The sequence below is a fragment of the Pogoniulus pusillus genome, chromosome 21, assembly GCF_015220805.1.
Source record: "Pogoniulus pusillus isolate bPogPus1 chromosome 21, bPogPus1.pri, whole genome shotgun sequence".
Lineage (NCBI taxonomy): Eukaryota > Metazoa > Chordata > Aves > Piciformes > Lybiidae > Pogoniulus > Pogoniulus pusillus.
The window spans coordinates 13,853,303-13,877,709 of record NC_087284.1 but is presented as its reverse complement, the minus strand read 5'-3'; the positions used below and the strand labels follow the sequence as shown (position 1 = coordinate 13,877,709).

Below are 24,407 nucleotides of genomic sequence, written 5' to 3'. Positions count from 1 at the left end.
AGATAACGTATTAGGGTTTTACAGGAATCTCAAAAGCATCAAACTACTAACTTCTTGCAGGCTGTTTATGCGCTTCCTGACATATCACAGAGAAGAACCAACCAGATTTTCTGTGATACCACAACGCATGATTGCATGATGGGTTTTGCTTGCATGAGAAATCTTTTAATGGCACTGATGGCAGCTACTAGCAATGGAATTTTTGTGCAGGTTTGAGGGCATACTGACCTGTCTAAGCTTCAGGAGAACTTTTGATCAACTGATGATGCCTGTTTTACCTATTCGATGTGCTGTTAAAGTTTAATTGCCTCCTCTCTGAGTAATTAGCCTGTGGTGTAAATTTCTGTCTAGCAACTAAGGCAGTCACACTTTCTTTACCTCCAGTTGAAATTTCAGGCTTGAAAGCAAATAAGTTTCCATTCATGGGTGATGAGGTACTTAATTGGTGTGCATGTTACTTGGGGAAAAAAGTTTCCTGCATCACGCAAGCTGTTTAACATCTATTGTAATGAAATTGCCACAAAAATCACTGCCCTTTATTCTTGACCACTTAGCCTAGTAACTTTCTTTTCCATTTCTTTCTTAGGAAGAAGATTTAAACTGTGTACGAGAAAGGTGGTCTGATGCATTGATAAAACGCAGGGAATACTTAGATGAGCAGATTCAAAAGATCAGCAATAAACAAGGTTTGAAACTTTAAGTCCCAATCATAAGTACTTTATTCCCTATGCCCTGAAAAATGTGTGTCTCATGTATTGGTGATGTCTTTTGCTGTAGAAAAATCTGAAGATGATCTAGAGCGAGAAGCCCGGCTGGTTGAACAGTGGGTAGGGCTGACAGAAGAAAGGAATGCAGTGTTTGTTCCAGCACCAGGTAGTGGAATTCCTGGTGCCCCTGCAAACTGGTATGTTCATTAAAAAACAGGAGTGGTTAGCTCTTTCTGCATGAACATTGCATGCTACAAGCTAAAAATCCGAGGGCGTGTTAGAGCTTTGTTTTGCCTGTAGCTCTGTAAATTATACTCATTGGGGAGAAAGCATGAAGGGCAAGTGTTGGTTTGAATGTGAGATGTATTTGGTTAAACTACTTTTTAAAGTAGCTTTCAGATATATTTTCAAACCCTGAAAGCCCTTTTATAATGTAACATAGTGTTTTACAAAGTTCTGGGAAAGTTATCCTGTAGTTTGACTCTTCAGAAAAGGAGTTGTTCAAAAATGAATGGTGGAGCATGTGATCATTTCACTGAAAAGAAGCAAGGAGGGAAGAAAGTCTGATTTCAAAGGATATCTTCTCTTCAGTTTAATTTCCATTTCTAATATATTAATATTATTTAAATTTCTGTTTTGACTAAGATCATTGGAACTGACATGCAAACATTAGGAATACAGCATGTTAGGAAAGTGTGGGCCTTATCAAGTGTACACTGATGTCTCTGATAATACTCAGTATCTTTTCCTCATCGGGTGAATTTTATAGTGATACTCTTTTGTCACTATTTTTTCCCCTTATCTACCTGAAAAGAGCTGTGGTCCTACAGCTGGAAGTGTATTCACTGATATAAACACTATCCCTTGCTAGTAGTTGCATACCCAGTTGTTTGAAAAGTTGTCGATTTTATGAATGAGATTACTACAATCAGTTAACTTCTCATGAAACAGGAAAGGGTGTTTAAAACATGTCCTCACAGCTACTGCAACATACTGTGTGCAGTGTGAGTTATGTTTTGGCAAAGCACTGCATTTAGCTGCATGTGTGGCTAAACAAAATACTGTCTGCAACAGAAGCGTTCATACCATCCAACAAAATGTTGACAGCTTTAGTCATTTGTTACAGGTAATGAAACTTCATGGATATCTGTTTGCTCAGATTAACTTAGATATGAATTTGCCTTCTTTGCTGACAGCAGTTTGCTTTGTTTCAGGATTCCACCTGCAGGGATGGAAACACATATACCTGTCCTTTTCCTTGACTTAAATGGTATGTTGTAACAACAGGTGTGAGAAACTAGGGGGAGGGGTTAGGGTTAGTTTGAATTTGGATGAATAAATCGATAAATAGAAGAATGAATAAGTAATGTCTTAAAAATGAAGTCTTGGCAATGGCACTATCTGGTATGCCTTTTAAAATGCTTTTTTGGGTACTTTTCTGTATATTGAGATAATTAAGCAAAGCTATTTTAAAATAAATATAGAAATTGAGGAGCATGAGTACAGGGATAGGCTGTACAACAGAATAGCCATCAGAAATAGTTGAGAGCAAGCTTAAATTGAACAGCAGATAAGATGATCCTGCAGGTGTTCTGAGATACAAATCCACATGTTGTTAAAGCACTAATACAGACCCTTCCAACACTTTCAGACCTTCCACTGAGATATCTGTAGACTCTTAACTCTTTGTAAGAGAATCTTTATGCTCTCCTTTAAAGGTATTTTGCTTTACATGTGAATAGACTATTGAGATATATTCTTATGACACAGGTACACACTGTAAGTGACAAGAAACTAAAGTGAGCACCACAGTTAGGGACTGTTTAGGGAGCAAGTCTGTACTTATAAACTTGGACATGAATCCAAGGAGGAACCAGAGGTGTCATCATCTCCAGCACTGCGGGCTACTGCAAGCGTATATGTAGTCAACACGTTAATATCTGCTCGTAGAAAATGATACACGCTCATTCCTTCATCTCTGCTCACAAGGAGTGTTTTCATTTGTTTTTTCATTATCTGCAAAGATTAGCAGGCAGAAGAAATAATTGAACTAAGAGATGAGCTTGTTAGGGTGAGAGGTGGATACCTGAGAAATTTAATTTACCCAACCAGAAATGTTATGTATACCTAGAAATAGTTCTGAATTCTGTTATGGTGATGTGAGAATAAGTCTCAGCCTGGTTTTACTTCCCTTCTTTTGTATACTGAAATTACCTTCAAAATGCTGCCTAGTAATAAGATGACTTAGGCTTAAATGTACTGTGAAATACAGCTAAGACTTTATTACAAAATTGTGTTCTAACTTTGCCTTTCTGTATTGATATCCTTTGGTATAAAACTTTCTCATTCTTTGCATGCTTGTTTCATTAGCTGATGACCTGAGTGCCAATGAACAACTTATAGGTCCTCATGCATCAGGAGTTAACTCAATTCTACCAAAGGAGCATGGGAGTCCATTCTTTTATCTGCCGATCATAAGACACAGTGATGATGAGGTAAGTTGCTAGCAAGCCTCCTTCTTCACAACTGCAGCTTATTAATATGTTCTTCTTATGCTTTATTTTCTATTTGCATGTATTTAATCTTTCCCTTTTTGGCTTAGAAGTGCCTTTCAGCATTCCTCTTGCAGGCTTTTGATTCTTCAGAGAAAAACATTTTGTGCATTGTGCACACTAGGCAAGCTTAATTTTTAAATAAAACATTCTTCCTTGTGGTACACTGGTTTATGCATATAAAGTTTGGGAACTGTTGGAAATGAAGGGTTCTGAATCCCTTTCAGAATATCTTAACTCATTTCTTCCATGCTTTGTGCCAGCTCAGGCCATTGCTTAAGAGACCGTTTCCAGAATAAATGGGATGCCAAAGCTGAGGAGGAGGTGGGGGGAAGAGAAAAGATGTTCTGTAGGATGGGAACATGTTTATTCTGTATGGGCCATTATAGCCTAATCCAAGACAGATGGAAAATTCTACATTAGATTTAATAAACTTGACTACAGTTGCAGTAGGATTTGTATTCCTTCCTCCAGTCTTGCTTCTGCTTTCCTGTCTGTCTCCAGCTGTGTGAAGATTTCCTTTAGGGGCAGGATTTGCACAGTGCAGGGATTGTGTTCACAGTTGTTTTTGCCAATATCTTATCACTTCTTCTATGCTGCTTCTGATAAATTCCTTACTATGAAGAGGTTTGACTCCACTTTGTTGAATTAAGTTTATTTTTCTCTCAGTTGTTTTACTTACATTAAATAATTTCAAATTATGTCAGTTGATAGAGAAACCAAATCTCTGATTTCTTTTTCCTTCCTGCACTTAATTTGTCTGCATAGGTTTCAGCCACTGCTGCTTGGGACTCTTCTGTCCATGATTCAGTGCACCTGAATAGGGTAACTCCTCAAAATGAGAGAATTTACTTAATAGTGAAGACTACTGTGCAGCTCAGCCACCCTGCTGCAATGGAGCTGGTATTGCGCAAAAGGATTGCAGCCAACATTTACAACAAACAGGTAAGATCATGTTATTAGTTTTGTTTCATATCCTTGATTTTATGAATGTGGTTTCTTAGATGCTTGCTTCATTTCATGGAAGTTTGCTCATTCCAATTCTTTTGAAATCAAGACAAATGAAAAATAGGCCCTTACAGGTTGCAGTGAAGCTGTGCATTCCTTTGAATTGTCCATTTTTCAACCTGATTTGGCTCAGTATAATAAACGCTTCTGTTTAAAAAAAATACACAAAAAATGCCTTCTTACCTATACAATTGTAAATATTCTTTGATTCAGAGAAGTTTGCAGTACTTTAATACAAGGTCACTATAGCTACTCTGTTCCTAATAACATCTTTTGGGCCTCAGGATGCTCAGCATATCTCTTATTTTCTCTTTGCTGCTCTCTCTCAGTTGCAAACTAGGCTTGATTCCCACCATTACTCAAATGTGTACATTCTCTACCCCCTCACTTTAATGTGATTGTTTTGATTGAGGTGTTTTCTTTGGCAACAAGAGTGATTGCTGTTCCTCTTGCTTCGCTGCTTTGTAGATTTAGATAATGAGGTGCTCTCTGAAGTTATGCTCCTTTCTGTTTTCCAGATGATTAAGAACAAGAACATATTTCAGAATTGATTCAGATTCTTGCAGTGCAGCTGGGGGGGTGAGGGGAGCACGAAATAGCTGTTGTGCTAGCAATTGCCAGGCAGAAGAATTCATGCTTCTTTTTTTGCATTTGTTGCATTGGCTTCTGCTAGTTTCTTTTGTCTAAAATCCCTTATTAGATGAAAGTTGTTTAGAGTTAATGATGCAAGGGCTAAGTAACCTGACAACAAAACTTGGTGAGCTTGTGATTACAGCAGTGAGAACTCTGGTTTAGTATTTCAGTGATGCCTAGAAAGCAGAGTTAGGCTTTGTTGTTACAAAAGGTGTTTTCTACCTGCTTAGCAGGTGGCTGAAAAAATGGGAAATTATGTTAGTGACTTACAGTCCTGCTTTCACTATGTTAAGTTACTACAGGAGGATAAAGCATCAATGCCTAGCAGGAAGAAACTTACTGAACAGTGTAGCTTTGAATACAGGGCTGTAAAGAGTAGTGAAAGAATCATTAATGGATGGAAGGGATGCCATCCAGAGGTACCTTGACAGGCTGGAGAGGTGGGCCCAAACCAACCTCACAAAGTTCAGCAAGACCAAGTGCAGGTTCCTACCTCTAGGTCGGAGCAATCCCAAGCTTCGATATAGGGTGGGCAGTGACTGACTCGAGAGCAGCTGACTTGAGAGCAGCCCTGAAGAGAAGGACTTGGGGGTACTAGTGAATGAGAAGCTCAATATGCAGCCTAGAGTCAACTGTATTCTGGCTTGTATGCAGAGAAGCATAGCCAGCAGGTCGAGGGAGATGATTCTCCCCCTCCACTCTGGTGAGACTACACCTTGAGTACTATGTCCAGGTCTGGAGCACCTATTACAAAAAAGATCTGGACTTGCTGGAATGTGTCCAGACAAGGGCCATGAGGATGATCAGAGGGCTGGAGCACCTCTCCTGTGGAGACAGACTGAGAAAGTTGGGGTTACTCAGTCTGGAGAAGAGAATGCTCCAAGGAGACCTTATTGTAGGATCTGAAAGGGACCTACAGGAAAGCTGGTGAGGGACTTTTTAGGGTGTCAGGTAATGATAGGACTAGGAGGAATGGAGCATTCAGATTGGATGTTAGGAAGAAGCTCTTCACCATGAGGGTGGTGAAATACTGGAATAGGTCACCCAGGATGGTGGTGAAACCCCATCCCTGGAGGATTTTAATGCCATGTTGGCTGGAGTTCTGAGGAACCTGGTCTAGTCTGAGATATCCCTGTCCATGGCAGGGGGGCTTGGAGCTGGATGATCTTTGGAGTCCCTTCCAACACTGACAAGTCTGTGACTGATTAACATTTAAAAAGTCCTGAAAAATGTGCTTTTGTGGTCAAATTTTTACACTACAGCCTCTTACTTCTTAGGATGTCATAAATAATCATTATCAAAACAATAATGAAAACCTATTTTTGTTTCTAGAGTTTTACCCAGAGCCTGAAAAGGAGAATATCCTTGAAAAATATATATTATGCATGTGGAGTGACCTATGAAATTGTTTCCAATATACCAAAGGTAAACTATGCCATGGTTCTCTGGTAAATTCACAAAAGGGAACAGAGTGACCCACTGCAGTGGGTGCTACTGACTGTTTCAGGAACAGTGTGGTCAGCAGGACAAAGGAGGTTATTCTTTCCCTTTTCTCAGCACTGGACAGGCCTCACCTTGAGTACTGTGTCCAGTTCTGGGTCCCTCAATTCAAGAGAGATGTTGAGATACTGGAACATGTCCAGAGAAGGGTGATGAAGCTGGAGAGGGGCCTGGAGCACAAACCCTATGAGGAGAGGCTGAAGGAGCTGGTGTTGCTTAGCCTGGAGAAGAGGAGGCTCAGGGGTGACCTCATTGCTGTCTGCAACTACCTGAAGGGAGGTTGTAGCCAGGTGGAGGTTGGTCTCTTCTCCCAGGCAACCAGCAACAGAGTGAGGGGGTACAGTCTCAAGTTGTACCAGGGGAGGTATAGGCTGGATATTAGGAGTTCTTCCCAGAGAAAGTGATTTGCCATTGGAATGGGCTGCCCAGGGAGGTGGTGGAGTTGCTATCCCTGGAGATCATAGAATCATATGAATCATAGAATCAACCAGGTTGGAAGAGACCTCCAAGATCATCCAGTCCAACCTATCCCCCAGCCCTATCCAGTCAACTAGACCATGGCACTAAGTGCCTCATCCAGTCTTTTCTTTCATCTAGTCTCTTCTTGAACACTTAGTGCTGTGGTCTAGTTGATTGGATAGGGGTGGGTGATAGGTTGGACTGGATGATCATGGAGGTCTCTTCCATTCTGTATGATTCTATCAAGTAAATGTCCTGTTCTGCTAAAAGGAGACAGCTTGCTAAAGTGCATATCCTGGAGCTCAGTGGCAAGATCCTGTTTGTTCTTCAACTCTTGGAAACTATAGAGGGTTTACTTTTTGAAGCATTTAACTGAGCACTTGTAGAGCTGTTTTGGAAATCATACTAGTGCATGTGAAGACAATATAGATGATGCTTAGAGGGATATTCAAGTCAGTGAAAACAGAATAGCTGAGAAAGTTACTTCACAGGAATAGAAATTGCTTTTTTATAGAAAAAGCTTGTACAGATTCTAAACCTATTTACAGAGTTTATTTTAAAGGCAAACAAGCTGTACAAATGAAAATAAAAGTAGTCTTGTCACCATGTATTTGTCACAGTTTTTGCAGAAGTATTAAAATGTAAACTCCAGGGAATAATCACACAGAATATCTAAGATTTGGGAGAGAAGCTATGTTTACTTGCTTAGGAGGTTGTCATTAGTTAATCCCCAGCATAGGCAATTTCAGGTTGTGTGTGTTTAATTCTAGAAGTACCTTGGTTACAGTGAATGGGCAAAGCTTCTTCCAGCATAACCTCTTAGTTCTGTGTCATTTGTAGTTGTATTGAAAAGTCCTGTGCTGATTATAATTAGAACTACTGATTGAGTCAAGCATTATTGATTCAATCAATTTCTGGATTGAGACAGTCTAAAAAGTGAATTAGTAGATTAAAAACAAAAGACTTTAATTTTTATAAACTTTAGTGGTGTAACTTGCCACTTAGGCTACAGAAGAAATCGAGGACCGCGAGACCTTGGCACTGATGGCTGCAAGGAGTGAAAATGAGGGGACATCCGATGGTGAAACCTACATTGAAAAATACACACGTGGTGTGCTGCAAGTGGAGAACATTTTGAGCCTTGAGCGACTAAGACAGGCAAGAAAAAGGCACTTCTTGTACCTTTGGAACTGGATTATGAGAATTCAAGTAGAGCTGATTGATCTTTTAATAAATAATAAGCATCGTTTGCTTTTTAGTTTGGGAGCTCTCGGAGGACATTGGATGGATAAATATAAGAGTACCTTTGTGTAATAGGCAATTTCAGTAGTGATGGTTCTAGTCACTGTAGTTATCAATGTTGTAGTACACAGAACCTTGAACAGGAAAAGACCAAAGGAGAGATTTAGATGGTTGTGTGTGCAGATTAAGGATTGTAAATACAAGCTACGTTTGCTGTTGTTAGCTACGTTAAAAAGTTTCTGTCCTGTCTCATGAGGATTCCCTGTCATTGTTTTTAGTTTCTTTGTTTCTTTACGCAGGCAGTCACAGTCAAAGAGGCACTCTCCACCAAAGCGAGAAACATGCGCAGGAGCATCAGCACTCCAAATGTCCACAACGTAAGGACTCTTTATCCTCTGCTAAACTAACACCAGTGGGGCAAGGGCATGCTGTTTGTGTGCTGCTGTAATGACCATTCAAATCTAGGACTAACCAACCTGTAGGAGAGTTGTCAAGAATGAAAATGAGTCACTCGAAACTTCTTCGCACAACTGTCCACCCTAGGTAGGGAGATACCAGAGTTGATGGGGGAAATGGGAAGTGTAGTGGAAAATAATAGTTGGTTATGCATTATGAATATTAGTTCCTATATGAATATTATTTTTATTATTATTGATATTTAAAAATCAGGACGATTCACTGAGATTCTTTGGATTTTCAGTCGACAGGAAGTAGTTGCACAAAGGGTATTTATAAACACAGAATTAACAGTTTAAACAATCAGAACTTGGAAAATAGTAATGCAAAACCAGGAAAAATTCTAATTATGCTTATGGAGTCTTGGCATTAACTCCAGCATATGTACTCATGATGCTTTTTAGTCCCTCAGTAAGTCTCCTGTACCAAAGACACTTCTGGAACTTGCAATAGTGATCCCAGGGTAAAACAGAAAATGGAGGTACCTTCCCTGGAGATCTTCAAGGAAAGCCTGGATGAGGCACTTAGTGCCATGGTCTTGTTGACTGGATAGGGCTGGGGGATAGGTTGGGCTGGGTGATCTTGGAGGTCTCTTCCAACCTGGTTGATTCTATGATTCTATGTTCCAGGAAGAGGAAGAATAACTGAGTCGATGCTGCTGAGCTGCTAGTGCTAGCTGCATACACAGGGCTGCCTTGATTCCCAGTTAACAAGCTGTGAGTGGGGAAGGGCAGGAAGGCACAGAGGCAGAAAGGCAGGAAAGCAGAAATACACTGTTTCTAAATCACCCCCCTTTTAAATACTTCATTTTGAAAATCAAACTGGCCAATAGGCACTAACACCATTGTTTTGGCCAATGAATTCAAAGCTTCGTGCCTCATTTGGCCACACAGGCATGTTGATGGGCAGCACAAGGCACCTGACATGTGGTACTAAGCCCCTAGCCCTCAAGGCTTTGCTTATATGACTGACCTTCCTGGACCCACAACAGGAGGAGGAAAGCAAGGGCTAAACCGGCCTGGCAGGATTTATGCCCTATCAGAACAGGACTAAGTCAGAACTCTTTTCTTTCTCTAAGGATTCTCATTTTGGATGTAATTTAGGGTAATGGTCACCCTGATTCATATTACTTTGCCTGCAAAGTCCCTTTATGTTTTTTCCTAATATTAAGGGATAGTTTTCCATTTTGGGTTTATCTTCTGTATTCTTCTATTGCTTCCTCATATGGCACATACATATAAATAATCTTAACTGAAAAGACATAAAAGCTGTTAGGACTAAGTGATCAGAGTGTTTCCTCAAGGCATTATAGTCTGTAAGTAAAAGGTAGACATTTTGTCACTCTGCCTCTTGTTCTGCAGGTATCCTGTAGCCGGTTAGATCTTTCTGCCTGTGATGAAGATGATAAGGTATGTAGATGTGAGAACAAATGGTACACATTCTCAGACTTCAATTCTCTCCTCTCTAAAGAATTTGAGAAATGACAGGGGGGAACAAAATCAAACCCAAAAACAAACCCACAAACAAAGCCAAACAGTATTTTTTCCCAGTGATTACGTAATATTTTGTAATAACACTGCACTAATTATGTATTATTTTGAATAGTCACACAGAATCACAGACTGTTAGGAGTTGGAAGTGACCTTGAAAAATCATCTAGTCCAACCCCTCCTGCTAGGGCAGAATCATCTAGAGCAGATCACACAAGAACACAGTTCATCCAGTCAGGTTTTGAATGTTTCCAGAGAAGGAGACTCCACAGCCTCTCTGGGCAGCTCATTCCAGTGTTTTGTCACCCTCACAGTGAGAAAGTTTTTTCTTATGTTCACATAGACCTTTCTTTGCTCCAGTTTACACCCATTGCCCCTTGTCCTATCATTGGACATCTCCGAGAAGAGCTGGCTCCATTGTCCTGGCACTTGCCCTTCAGATACTTATTAAACATTACTACGGTCACTTCTCAGTGTCCTCTTCTCCAAGCTAGAGAGACCCAGCTTCCTCAGACTTTCAACATAAGGGAGGTGCTCCACTCTCTTAATCGTCTTTATGGCTCTGTGCTGGACGCTTTCAAGCAGTTCTCTGTCCTTGTGGAACTGAGGGGTGCAGAATCCTTCTTGTTCTTCTCTGCTTGTCATATTAGAATTGTAGGAACTGCTATTTAAGAAGAGCAAAGAAAATTTAATATGCTTCGTTGAAAAGCTAATTAGCTTCTAAACAATCCTTTGTGATAGAAGATTGTCTTAAGTCAGTGACTTGGCACTCCTTCAGTTCTGGGCTGTTTTTATGTGTATGTTTGGTCTTGGGGCTGGGTTGAGTTTTGTTTGTTTGTTTTTGTTTTGTAAATTACATTTGAGTTTCTACCTATGGATTTTTTTCACGTTTGCCTGAATCAACATGCATATTTCTATATTTTTGTTTCTTAGGGTTGGTCTGAAAGTCACCTAGATATATCTGACTGTTCTTCCAGTTACCAAGATGTATCATGCTATGGTACCTTACCCAGGGAGTCACCTCGAAAAAGCAAAGATAGCAGTGGTGAGATTTTAAAGTATATACATAATGACAATGTTTGTCATTTCTTAATTACTGCATCAAACTGAAAATTAAATTCTCAGTGTTTTTTCCTCCTAACTGCATTATCCAGCTTCTTGCTTTAGCAGCAGAACATAATCTGGAAGTAGGGATAAAGGGAGAAATGCATGAAGACACTCAAGAAAGGACAGGAAATTGTGGCTGGCCAGAAAACCAAGAGAAAGACAGAACAAGAAGCTAAATGAGAATCAAAACAGTGGGAAGAGAAAAGAGACATTGTTATTTTATGACTCTGAAAATGAAGATGTTTTGTTAAAGTGGGAGGGGTGCCGTTTGCAAGTTCTTTACATGATGTGCATACTTGCTCTGCCATATCAGTGTGTCACAGGTGGCTTTCAGGTCTAACTAACACGCTGTTCTTGATCAGGATATTACATGTAGAGCTACTGCTGCAGTTAAGTGGGACAGATCGTTGCTCCCTTGTCTATAATTTCCTCACTGATCATCCTGGGTGTGCACAATTGCTGGTCACAATTGTACAGGGGCATAATCTCTTGTTGAGTTCTGTTCTCTTATGTTTGGACAAGTGGTTGAATACCAAAATTTTGACATTTTTCTGTAGCCAGCAACTTGCCTGATTCATTCACTTAACCTTCAGTTACTTCAAATGATGCTCTTGTAGCTGAGAGATGAAGGACTGAAATGTTTTTGCTTTTTTTTACCTAGGTGTCGTAGCAGAGAATTCCCATGCTTTAATGGCCAGCCCTTTTAAAGCATTTTCTCCTCAGCCACCAAAGTTTTTCAAGCCCTTAATGCCAGTGAAGGAGGAACATAAAAGGAAGACCCCACTTGAAAGCAGACCTCTGCTTAGTCAAGAGGTAATCTTTGAAAACCACCTGGTTTGTTCTCTTGTTTTTTAAAGGAAAATGAGTGATTTTTTTGTGTGTGTGTGCACTTTGCTAATGGTTTGCAGCATGCATCTCTTGCATTAGAATTTTGTAATTCTCTGGTAAATTTAACCATGCTGTTCAAATGTGGTGGTGTTTTGGCATATGTTTTTAACCCAAAACACTGAGGGGGTTTTCACTTTCTGGTAAGTGTTCTTCACGGGGTGCTCCTGTCTTATTTTAAAAGTAACAGTATTTTTTTTAATTCTCCAATGAGAAGTTGGTGTGCTTTTCCAAACAATTCTGAGAAACAGTGTTCTAGAGTGGTTATGATTCTGACCTGTATTCCTCAGCCTAAAACTCTGATGAGATGAGAGTTTCTCTACCTATCAGCTTGAATTTTGACATATATATATGGCCAGCACACGTGTTCTGCTTTCATCATGACTTCATGCCTTTCTAACTTGCATACATGTAGTGCCGTGGTCAGAATTGTGGTTTGTGTGATGTGTTGTGTGTCTTAACCTTTGCAGAGCATGCCTTCATCTCAGGTGCATGGCACTGGCTGTGTGGTGCCTTCAGGAAGTCATGCCAGCAGCATGCCTGTAGAAAGCAATAGCATACATGAGGAAAAGATTGTAAGTTCTGTACCAGTTTCTGTTACAAGGCCTGGTGGTGGGCTTAGGGTCGTTTAATGGTGGGCTACAGGCACTTTTGCTCCTGCAGTAGAAAAAAAGTGTAATGTGGGTGTAATCACTTGTAATTGTTTGTAACTAATGCTTATAATGTACAGTTGCTTGCTTGGCTTGCAAGTCTGTTGCATTTGAACTAACTCGGGGTTTTGCATTTATTCTTGTTTTGGCTTTTGGTTTTTTGGTTTTGTTTATTATATGTGGTTTGTCTTGTGGGGTGGGCACGAGATGGGAGGCTTTGTTTTTTTTACAAGGCACAAGTGATCAAGTAAAAGGTGGTTTAGTGATCCATGTTATTGTCGCTCTAATGTACCTTGTATGTTACCCAGATTTTGTGACTATACCCCAGAGTAAATGGAATGCTACCCTTTGGTGTAAGTAACTATACATTTAGGTGTGGGTACACTAAAAAAAATCTCATTGCCTCATTTGGAAGTAATAAGACTAAAATAAGATTGCCACTCTTAATTAACCTGCATCCTGTCTTCCTTGTGATTCAAGTGGTGAATTGAGGTGGAGGGCTTTTATTTTAATCTTCACCTGCCAAATCCTGTTCTCACTGCTACTTCAACAAAGGGTGTATCATTGTTTCTGCTGTGTGGTGGATTCAGGTTTTGGGCTGTTGAACATGGCTGTAAATACTTGCTTTAATCAGAGCTTTAGATTTCAAATGCAGACCCTTCCTATTATTTCCTCTAAGTATTGCAGGCCTCTCTTACCACAAAGTGCTACTGACATTTTCTTCCCATTCAACAGTTATTTCCATTTCTAGCATATAGCCAAGCTATTAAAAAAATCTCCTCTGGGTTTTTAATGCTCTTTTGTAGGTTGTTGTAACAAAGTATCCTGAGTATTCTGGTGTATATACTTGAAGCATAGCAGCTGTTCTATTCTCAGTCATGTTAATTTTCCATAGGGTAGCTGATGTGCTGACTCACACTGAGTCACTGGTGGTATGAAGCCTGAAGGTATTTGGAAGACAAATTCTTCTAGTTGGTAGAAAAACATCCCTTGGAAAAAAACCTGTTGCACAGATTTTCCTAGCAACTTCAGGGCAGTTTTAGTCCCTTGGAGTCCCACCCCATGTATGCCCTGAATTAACCATTTTCCTGTCCTGTTTTCCAAAGATAAGCAGAAGCATTCAGAGCTGGAAAAGGACAATGTCCTGGACCACAATTTTCTAAATACAATGGAGCTAACTGGCTGAACAGCATAAACCTACTCTAGCCAACAGTGCCCTGGAAAGAGCCCTTCCTTCAGTTCCCAGCTGCTCGCTCCTACCCTTGCACTAATTTATCCCTTGCATCAACATACCTTTTGTTTGGTTCCACAGGAAGTCAGATCAAGGAAGCTGATGGTTATACTACCATAGAGTGACATTTCTTAAGAGTGATGGGATCTTTTAAGGTTGAAAAAGACTTCCATGATGAGTCCAACCATTAACCTAACATTGCCAGTTTCCACATTAACCTCACGTTGCTATATCTACATTGTTTTTGAACATTTCCAGAGATGGTGATTCTACCACTTCTCTGGGCAGCCTGTTCCAGTGCTTCATTGTTACAGTGAAAATGTTTTTCCTAGTATCCAACCTAAACTTCCCATGGCGTGTTTCCTTTGGAACTGCTCCCCTGTTTGATCACCTTTCAGACACTCGAGTGAGTACCAGGGAAGCAGGCAAGAACTCGCAGCCACTAGTGGGGAGGAGGTTGAAAAGGTTGCTTTGCATAGCCCTTCCAGCTTATGGTGTCAGGTTTATCAAATGATGGCTTCTGCATTTTTTCCCCCTTTAGGGAGAAAGCCTTTGAGTTGTAGACTTCACAGACTACCTCACATTCTTCAGAGCTGACCCAAGCCTATGTGTCAACTAAACTGTAGTATAAGTTTCACACATCTGAATGAAAGGTGCTGTCAGAACAAGCTCAGAGATTACACTAGAGCAGTGTTGCAGCTCTGCATGAAACTTAGCTGTCTCCTCTCTAGCTGACTTGTAGTGAAGTTTTCACATTAATCAATACTGTAAATGATTGCTTGAAGGTACAGAGCCTCACACTCCTAATTAATCACTGGACGACTGGTACTGCTTCAGGTGTAATGTTCACCTGCAGCTTACAGCATGTAAAAAAAGCAATAGAAATAAAGTGACTAAACATACAGGAAGCTGATAATTGTAACTAGATGAATGTTCTGCATGTAAATAGGCATAAAAATGTTTGGCTCTTTTTTCATGTTTCTCTGGGATCTATTCTTAACTTTTTTTCTATATTCCAAACATGTCTGTTGAAGGAAGACAAGAAAAAAAGGCAGTTAAAAAATAGTTTTATTCATTAGGCCTGGAATAGAGATTTTGACCTAAAATTTCAGCTAGTACTTCATTTAATATTGTCCTTATTTCAAGAGTGTGACATCAGGGCATGCTCTCCACAACACCGGTGTACAGTGGACATGTTAAGATCAGATGAACTATTTTCATATTGAGCATGTTTGAACACTGCCTGTAATTAACATGTCTAAGAGGGGTCTGCCTTAAGAGTAAGTCCTCCTAGTCTGAACTGTTTTCATATTGAGCATGTTTGAACACTGCCTGTATTTAACATGTCTAAGAGGGGTCTGCCTTAAGAGTGAGTCCTCCTAGTGTGCAATGACAGTTGAAGCACTGCTGATGCAACCACTCAGTACTACTGAGCTTTAAAATAGCAAAATGGGAACTAATATCTTTGAAGTTGAGAGCTGTAACTTAGGGATCTGAAAACTCAGATACTTCTGATGACACAGTATGTTTGTTACAAAGCAGTTGTAGGGAAGGTGCTCTGTGTTCTTGTTGACTTTGCTTCTCTTCTTAATAGATTTTGATTTCCTCCGTCCTTACAGACACATTCTTACTGTTACCAGTTCTTAAATCCATTTTTCATTTATAGTCTTTTTTGTTACTTCTCAAGGAAGTGGCTACAGTTTCTTTACCATTTTTTCAAGGATTTTATCTTTATTTCTGCAAGTAGACTGAGCAGCACAAGGTCATTTGCATTTTTTTCCCCCATATCTTACATCCACAGGAATTTGAAGAACCCTGAAATTGCTTTGTTCTGGCATTTTCCAGTTGGGAAGCTCAAGAGGAGTCTTAAAAGGAAATCTTGTCCCCACAAGGGCCACCTTTTATCTGTCACAAGGTGGTGTCTTGTCACCTATCTGCAGCACTCTTCACAATCCAAGTTCTAGTAGTAAGCCTGCTTCCACATGGTTTAGCTTTTGTATTTGTCATGATAGATAACCATGGAATGATATACCACTGGCAGTGTGGTTACTTGCTTGACTTTTCACCAACATCTGTGTGTCAGCACAGCCATTTTTCACTGATAGCACCCCTTATCCTATCTGACTTTGAACAGGGGCCCCTGTGTGCTATTTTTATTTCTTCTTTTTTCAGTCAAATGAGGACTCTTGCAGGATTTGAAGGAGAAACATGCCTTTTGGTTTCATGTTTAGCTAGTATCCACTAGAAATCCTTCATTAAACACTTACTGGTTTGGAGTTCATGTTATATCTTAAACTCACCATATTTTATGAACACTCAAGCTTTAGTATTTTCAGAACAACAAACTACAAGGTTCTGCTGAGAGGAAAACTTAACTGAGTATAAGTAATAAAGGTAAGAAGGAAGAAGTAAACTGAGTTATTGAGAAAAGGCCCCTCAGAGATGAGCAAACAGATGTACCCCAAAATGCAAAAAGATGCTTTGCATAACACTTTAGTGCTTGGAAGCATAGTCATTGTCTCAGTAAAGACTGTATGGGTTTTACCTTTTAAAGGAACTGCCTGTAGATTTCATATTGCAAGAGCAAGGTCTTCAATAATATAAATCATCTCAGCAGTCTTATGTGACACTTCATAACACTGTCACTCCACTGACAGAAATAATGTCAAAGCCTTCTTCCAACTTCTATATGAAAAACAGCTCTGAAGCAGATCTGTGAAAACTAGTAAACAAAGGATTCCAAGGCTTTACTTCAGCAAATATTTATAACCTGGAATTTGGTTGGATTTGTCAGATATTCTTAGACAAATAGAGGCACCTTCTTCAGATACTGATTGCACTGCTAACAAAAAAAAATCAATATTGGTAATTTTGATTCAGCTTAAGTACTTCATCAGTTGTAATTTTTCTGGATGGTGTTCTTTTCATTTGGGATTTGCTGTAAAAGAACCATTCTTTTCATACAGAAGTGTGTGTACACATAGATACACATGTATATATACATATGTTTATATATATATGTATAAGAAATACATTGATGAAAAGCAAAGTACTTAAAAAGCACCCATATGAGGTTCTACTTGCAGTATTGTACATTGGGAGAGAAGCACAGATATGCTGCTGGGGTTTTCTCAGAGACATCTCGACAGGCAGAAGTCCTCAGCCTCAGCTGGGCTCTGTAAAAAACACTTTTGTGGGCTGGTCACAGTGCAATCACAACTTCTCATCAAAGGGGAATTCAGGGAGCTACCTCTAAAGTCTGCCAGGTTACTTCCCTCCAAATACACGTGTCTGTACAAAAATGCTTCCCTGAAGACTGTGTAATATTTAATCCTTTTCTGTCATTTTCAAACATGGTTCAGGTGTTCAGGTGTGACAGCTAAAGGTAACCAAAATTACTAAAACTCGCTGGTGTCAGATTAATAGAAAATCCCACTGGGCAGGGAACTTTCCAATAATCGGTAGTTAAGTAATCAGTATTGCACTGGACACTTTGCAAGGCCTCTTCTTTTTATGTTGGTTGTCTTGTTAAGTAGTCAGTTACCTTTATGAACTATCCTCAGAAGGCTTAGTTAGTCTAAGTTATGAGGGAAAAGTGATAATACATGCCTTCAAAAGTGAAAGTATGTAATGTACAACTTTTTCATGTTGGGAGCTTTCCTTATGCTGAACTTTACTTAGTTTTCTGAACTGTTTAGAATTTATCTGCTGTTTTCTGAAAATAGAACAGCTCAGTGTAGTCAGGATATGTTCTCAGCAGCTCTTTCCAGTTCTTCAATTAAAGAATATTCAACATATCTCTTTCTCTGCCTTCAGAAAGACAAAAATCAAGGAAGGTTTGTTTATTTTGAAAACTTTACTCTTCTAGGTTCCTAATCCCATGCAACTCTCTTCTCTTGCAGGACTCTGAGGAGGAAGACAGTGAGTTGGAGGCCATCAATAAGAAGCTAAGTCCACAAAGTTTTCAAAATTTCCAGCCTTATGTACCAGAGGAGTTTGCTGACTTCAGTGTTTACAATGCTAGCCTGGAGAGCAGAGACTGGTTTTCTCCTAAGTCAGACTTCTTGAGTTCACGTGTTCTTGAGAAAGAGGTATCCCGTAGCCCTACCACTAGCAGTATTACTAGTGGCTACTTTTCCCACAGTGCCTCTAATGCTACCCTGTCTGACATGCTTGTTCCCTGTAGTGATAGCACAGACCAGCTAGCCAGCCACACAAAGGAGCTGGACTCTAATGATCCTTCCGGATCATCTGTTGCACTTGATGCAAGATCTTTGAGCAAGGAATATCGAGAGGCAGAAAAGGAGTTATCAAGAGAGAAGTTACCTGTGTTACCACTGAAAGAAAGCAGTGCCTTAATGGGACAAGTACCACTGTCTATTGATGCTACTGACAGAGACTCTCAGCAGTTACCCAGAGCTGCATCACTTTCAGCTTTAAGTTCCTCGGGTGGCAAAAATACCAGTCATAAAATTGAATTTTCAGCACGTGAAGCAACAGTTGAGCATGTGACAGACATTCTGGAAGACCACTCCTTTACAGAGTTCATGGGTGTCGAAGATGGAAAGGACTTTGACCATTCCACAGCTCCACAGTTGTGTTCCCTTGTGTCCTCTAATGGAACAAGTTCCTTGGGGGTGCCCCAAAGCACTGACAAAGAGCAGAGCCTGTGCATGGGCCAGCTGGGCTCTGCAGCAGTGGCAGGCAATCGACTTGCAGATACTGTGGAAAGCCCTTTGTATTCTATTCCAGTAGAAGAGACTGCAGACCCTGAGACTTATCCTGATGCTTCCATGGATGATGTTATTGGGAAGGACCGCTTGGATAGTTCTGATTGTGAAGAAGGTGCTTCTGCAGATCAAGCTCATGTTTTGCCTAGCTGGGTGGCAGTGGGCGAACAGGTCTGTGTTGGAAGCAATAAGATGGGCACAGTGAGATACGTTGGAACAGTGGATTTTTCTGCTGGAATCTGGGTTGGAGTTGAACTGAACATTCAGATGGGTAAGAAGACTAAATATGGTCTGAGTTATCTATGCAGTTAGTGTGATTTTTTTTAAAGCTAAACAATCTGCTGTCTGCTTTTGGGAAATACTTCTAGTTTCATATATAGTCTTAGAATCTGATACATGGTGTTCCATCCTTTCTGTTTGTAGGGATACATCACTTCAGGATTAGTTTTTTGCTGTCTTCAAGCCCTGCTCTTGCTTTTTGCAGACTCATGTTTTTGCATGTTGTGGTAGTTCCTGTTGATATTCATTCATTTTTATAAATAAGAGAAACAAATAGAGCTTAAAAATATCAACATGCTTGTGCATGGTCAGTAGTCACAGTGGACACCCCTTGTTAAATAGATTTGCCATCTGTAGCCTTCAGATACAGACAGAAATATTTTTTTTTTCTACTGGGGAAAGCTTAATTACAGAGTGCAGCTTTTCATACAATAGAATCCTGGGATGGTTTGGAAGGGCCCTTTGAAGGTCATCTTGTCCAACCCCCATACAGTGAGCAGGGACATCTGCAACTGGATCAGGTTTCTCAGAGCCCAATCCAACCTTACCTGAAGTGTTTCTAAGGATGGGGCTTGTACCTCTCTGGGCAGCCTGTGCCAGTGTTCACCACCCTTCCTTGTATCTAGTCTAAATCTCCCATCTTTTAATTGAAAACCATCACCCCCTTGTCCAGTAACAGCAGGCCCTGCTAAAAGGTCTGTCCCTATCACTCTTGCATGCCCTTGGTAAGTACTGATAGGCCACAGTAAGGTCCCTCCTGGACCCTTTTCTCCAGGCTAAGCAATCCCCAACTGTCTTTCAAACTGAAGTTGGAGTGTGAGTCAGAAGGTCAATGCACACTGCAATCATTAAGAGACTCCTGCAGAAATGTGTCAGATCTTTAAAAAGATAGTTGTGTGTAGTTTTCTGGTGTTAATATCTGTTATTTTCTCTGGCAGCTAAATTTTAAGCTTTGTAAGCAGGTGGTTTTGAGGATGATTTGGTTTGTGTAATGTTAGGCTTTTTAACATATTCACACTTCAAGACTACATTTGTGTGTGCTAATGAAATGCCAACAACTAATCCTGTGTGTGTATTTTCATTGAAGGGAAGCACGATGGAACTGTGAAAGGCAGAGAGTACTTCCACTGCAAACCACGCCACGGTGTCTTTGTTCGGCCCGGGCGCCTCAGCAAAGCGCCAGCTTCCGCGAGGAACTGGAGTAGCACTTCACGGTCTCAGGCATCTTCTTCCACTTCAGAGAAACGGAAAAATTCTATGCTTCCAGGCTCATCACCTGCTCCTTCAACAGAAGTCCTCCACCATTCAGCAGACGCAGCAGCTTCTCCTTTTTCTCGGAAACAGGAAAACAGGAAATCTTGGATTAACTAAACTGCAGTATTTTTGCACTTACTACACGCATCACTGTGTAGGAAACTTTATGGATTTTGGAAGCTATTGTACATTTTAATCTGTCCATATGGAATGTGTATTCTCTAGAGTCCTCGACTTAATTCTCTAATTTTTTTATAAATAATATATATATATATTATATATATATATGAATGTGTATCTATAGTACGTCTGCCAGTAGGCAGACGTGGCTGCACACTAAAATACAGTTAAGGCTGATCTGTAGATAACTGAGGTACTGGACTATTTGTTACACAACAACTTGGGAGATATATTTTAAACAACAAAAACATATTTTATTGTGGGAAAAAGCAGGATGAAAATCCATATTTGAAAAAAAAAAAAAGCAAGCTACACTTTGCTGTTCTTAATTACCAAAGAACTTGTTTTAGACTGACAAATTTGCTGTTTCTATCTTTCTATTGTAAATGTTTTAACTGATGACTTGGTGCCACGTTTCTTCTAGTCACTGGGCACCGTGCAGCCTTATGTTCTGTGTTTAAGCACACTGAAATATCCAACTGCTTCGTATATTTGTCTTCCTAGAGGCCTGCCACTGTGCTGACTTGGCAGTGAATGGAAGTGATTAACGATGCCTGAAGCTATATGTCTGGCATTTTATATGTTAGCATTGGCCAGCCAGGCAGTTTGACTGCAGAAACAGTATTACTGCAAGGGGTGAGAGGACAACTTTAGGGGGGTGAGAGGGGTTGGGGTTTTTTTGGCAGTAGGGGGGAAATGGAGAAACAAAGAAGCAGTGAATGGATCATGACTGCAAACTTTGCACTTGTTACTTGCTGGTTATTATCAAGATGAAATAGAACCTGCTAAAGTAATTTTAATCTGTAAAATTTATTTTAATAATGGGAATGATGGAGGGATTTATGTCTGGTGCTCATGAATTCCTACAAAGGTTGTTCCACATGTAGATACTGTAGATGCCTGTACAAGTGTTCTGGATATTTGTAAAGTAACATGGTTAAAAAAAAAAGAGTGAAGTGAATGGCCTGCTGTATCTGTTCTTTGTTCCTTAGCAAGTGAGTGAGTGAGATACCTGGGACCTTACTGAAAAGCTGCTGTTCTTTCTTTGATTGTTGTGTACAGTAAGCAGACTTTCATATTTTACAATTTACTGTAAAGAACTGTAATTTATATACTGCCATACTGTATTTAATTGGTACAGACCTATTGTGTGTTAGAATACAGACTGTTTACTTGGGATTTAAAAGAATAGTGTTTTCTTCTATTTGGTATGATTAGATTTCATGGTGAAATGGTAACTTGGATTTTAGCTGCAAAGTACCTTGTGAAAATGCTGAAGGACTGTGCGATTGGAGTGGAAGGCTGGGTGGTATTAACCTGTTTTAACACTGGTTTATGCGGTGGTGAGAGGAGAATAGCAGGCCCTGTGGATACACATTCCTCACTTGGTACTTTTCCCTGTCCTTTATCTGAGGGAGAGCAGAGCTGAGGAACTCCTGCCAGAGAATGGTGTTATGTGGGTCAAGGGGAGAGGGGACAAGTTCTTGGAAGACAGACAAGACAGAGTCATTGCTAAATATGTGAATGCAGTGGCTGAGTACAAAAAAAGACTGGATGAGGCACTTAGTGCCATGGTCTAGTTGCTTGGACAGGGCTGGGTGATAGGTTGGACTGGATGATCTTGGAGGTCTCTTCCAATCTGTTTGATTCTATGAACATAGTTGGCAGCTGAGAGAGTAACATGTTAGGGGTGGTGAAAGCAGGTCGTGCAAAGTTTGGTGTGCTTGCCCTTGAGAGAGCTTTGGGCTCCTCTCAGACAGGATGTGTTAACTGATTTTGGTGGAACACATATCCTTGCAGAAGATTTCAGACTTCTGGTGTCCACGTAGACTTATTCTTGTTGCCTTGATAATACTACTGCTGGAGGAAACTGCCATAATAGAAAAAATAGTTCTGCATGAAGTGTGATACCAGTCACAGATGATCCAAAACCATGCAACACTACAGTCTTAGTTTTAGACACTATAATCTGTCTATGATGGCTTTTAGAAAATCCACACTCACATGAACATTTGTGCAAGGCCACTACAAGCAATTTTTAAAGTCACCGTGGCCATTTCCTTATGGCAAAAGTGTAGCACTGGTACCAGGTTTGTATTGGCCAAACAGGGTAGTTCATGGTTTCAGACCTTTGTGAATGCAGCACGCGATTGCTTAAACACCAGACTAGTTTTACTGCTTGGGGTATACAGTCTGTTCATGCCAGAGAAACCTAAACAAGCCAGCTTACCTTTTGTGTGGTGCATGTTTTGCATTAACTGCTGTCGTGACTTTTGTTACTATGGAGAGGCCTGTACTTTTGCCAACCTGGGTTAATTTAAAATTAGAGGGAGCATATCCAATGAGTATGATGAGATAATGTGGCAATGGACACATGGTACATAGATACAGAAGTAGGTTTCCTATTAGTAATGTTAGACTTGCAGTTTGCTGTCTGGAACTTTGTAATCAGTGGAAGAAAGCAGCGGTGATAATCCAGCTGCAGACTGCCTTTTTTGTTGGTTTGGGGTATTTTTACATTACCTTAAACAGTATCTAAAATACACTGCCTAGTAACCAGGATGTACAATCCATACCAAGAACTTGATCTACAAAAAAAACCCCCAACAAGCCAGCTCCACCAATGGTACTGAATAACGTTGGGCAGAGCCAGGCCCTCATTTGTCTCCACTGCTGGAACAAATCTGTCATCTCAGTGGTTTTCCACGTCCAGAAAAATTACCTCATTTTGACCATCAGAATTGTGACAGTGCTAAATGAGATCATGCTATCCTCTGTTCACGATGTTTTTTCAAGCATACAGGCCCTCCTGGAGCTGCAGCCAGAGCACTCGATCCGGCAAGCAAAAGCAGCGTTCGGTCAGTCCTGCTGGTGGCCCCGAAAGACTCCCTCACAAAAATCTTCCTTCGCGTTTGCAACTGGAGGTGCAGAGACTTGCATGCTGTAATGGTGAAGTAAGTGCCACCAAGCTGTGTAATAAAAGGAAGTGTAGGCTGCGTGCCCCCAGGAGCAACCTCTGGGGGTTCTCTTCTGCTGCCCTCCAGCCACTCGCTCCCTGTGCCCTGTACCAGGGGCCAAGTCTGAGGCAGGAGCTGCCCCTTAGTCATGTGGTCTGGTGAGCAGGGATTAGGCTTAAAAGAGCAATTGTGATATGCTGAGACCTGCCTTTTGCCCCTCCCCGTGTTTTAGGGACCTTTATCTCTCTTGAGTTGGTATGTTACAGAATTCAAAGGTGGGGGGGGGGGGGGAATGTAAATTCTCAGACTGACTGAAAAGGATTAGAAAGGAAGGGTGGAGAGGAAGAGGCTGGGTAAAAGCAGTTTCTATCTTAGTTATTGCAGAAAAACGTGTTCAAAACAGCTTTCCTCATAGGTAAGCTGTCCAAGCTCTGTTGTCTGAGTCGTTTGTAGAAGCTTCTTTAGTGAACGTGTCTGAGGGTGGGCTTCAGACTGATGGTGGTGGAAAAACATCCAGTCTCTGCAGGAGCTCCTATGGAATGTCCAGTTGAGGGGCTATGACAACAGTGAGGTGACTGGAGCATCTCTCTGACAAGGACAGGCTGAGAGACCTGGGACTGAGAGAGTATCTTACCAGTATTTGGCCTAAGAGGTGGGGGGCAGGAGGATGTTCTGCCTTCAGTGGCAGCCAGTGGCAGGACAATGGGCAATAGGACAAACTAGAACAGAGTGTTCCATATGAGCCTAAGGAAAAACTAACACCCTCCGAGGATGAGGGAGCACTGGAGCAAGCTGACCAGAGAGATTGAGTCTCCCCTGTGCCGATTCCAAAACCGACTTGGGCACGATTATGCGCAACTTGCTCTGGGCGACCCTGCTGTAGCGGGGAGGGTTGGACTGTATGGTGCACAGAAGGCACTTCCAACCCCCACCATTCCGGGCTTCTCGGACCGGCTCGTGTGTGATTGAGTCTAACGCGTCTCGGCTCTGCCGTTACGTGAGGGAGGAGGGCAGGGCGGGGCGGGGCGCAGCGAGGGCCAGCCCCGCCGCACAGCTCGGGGCGGGACGTGCGGCGCCGCACGCCGGC

General features: G+C 41.0%; 1 protein-coding gene across 4 annotated transcripts in view; it reads left to right on the top strand.

Moving 5' to 3' along the window:
- KIF13A (kinesin family member 13A) overlaps positions 1–21,552 on the top strand; it is a 106,178-nt gene extending 84,626 nt beyond the window's left edge. For 2 of the 4 annotated variants that reach the window (XM_064161032.1, XM_064161031.1), the window contains 14 exons: positions 587–686; positions 778–904; positions 1,922–1,977; positions 3,078–3,202; positions 4,028–4,204; positions 6,233–6,325; positions 7,865–8,017; positions 8,401–8,478; positions 9,919–9,966; positions 10,981–11,092; positions 11,816–11,967; positions 12,510–12,614; positions 17,823–18,921; positions 20,017–21,552. In XM_064161032.1, coding sequence (XP_064017102.1) covers positions 587–686; positions 778–904; positions 1,922–1,977; positions 3,078–3,202; positions 4,028–4,204; positions 6,233–6,325; positions 7,865–8,017; positions 8,401–8,478; positions 9,919–9,966; positions 10,981–11,092; positions 11,816–11,967; positions 12,510–12,614; positions 17,823–18,921; positions 20,017–20,300 — 2,709 coding nt within the window. In that variant the 3' untranslated portion in view covers positions 20,301–21,552. The remainder of the gene's footprint in view (positions 1–586; positions 687–777; positions 905–1,921; positions 1,978–3,077; positions 3,203–4,027; positions 4,205–6,232; positions 6,326–7,864; positions 8,018–8,400; positions 8,479–9,918; positions 9,967–10,980; positions 11,093–11,815; positions 11,968–12,509; positions 12,615–17,822; positions 18,922–20,016) is intronic. The other 2 variants (XM_064161034.1, XM_064161033.1) reach the window with 1 other exon arrangement.
- Positions 21,553–24,407: the final 2,855 nt, after the last annotated feature.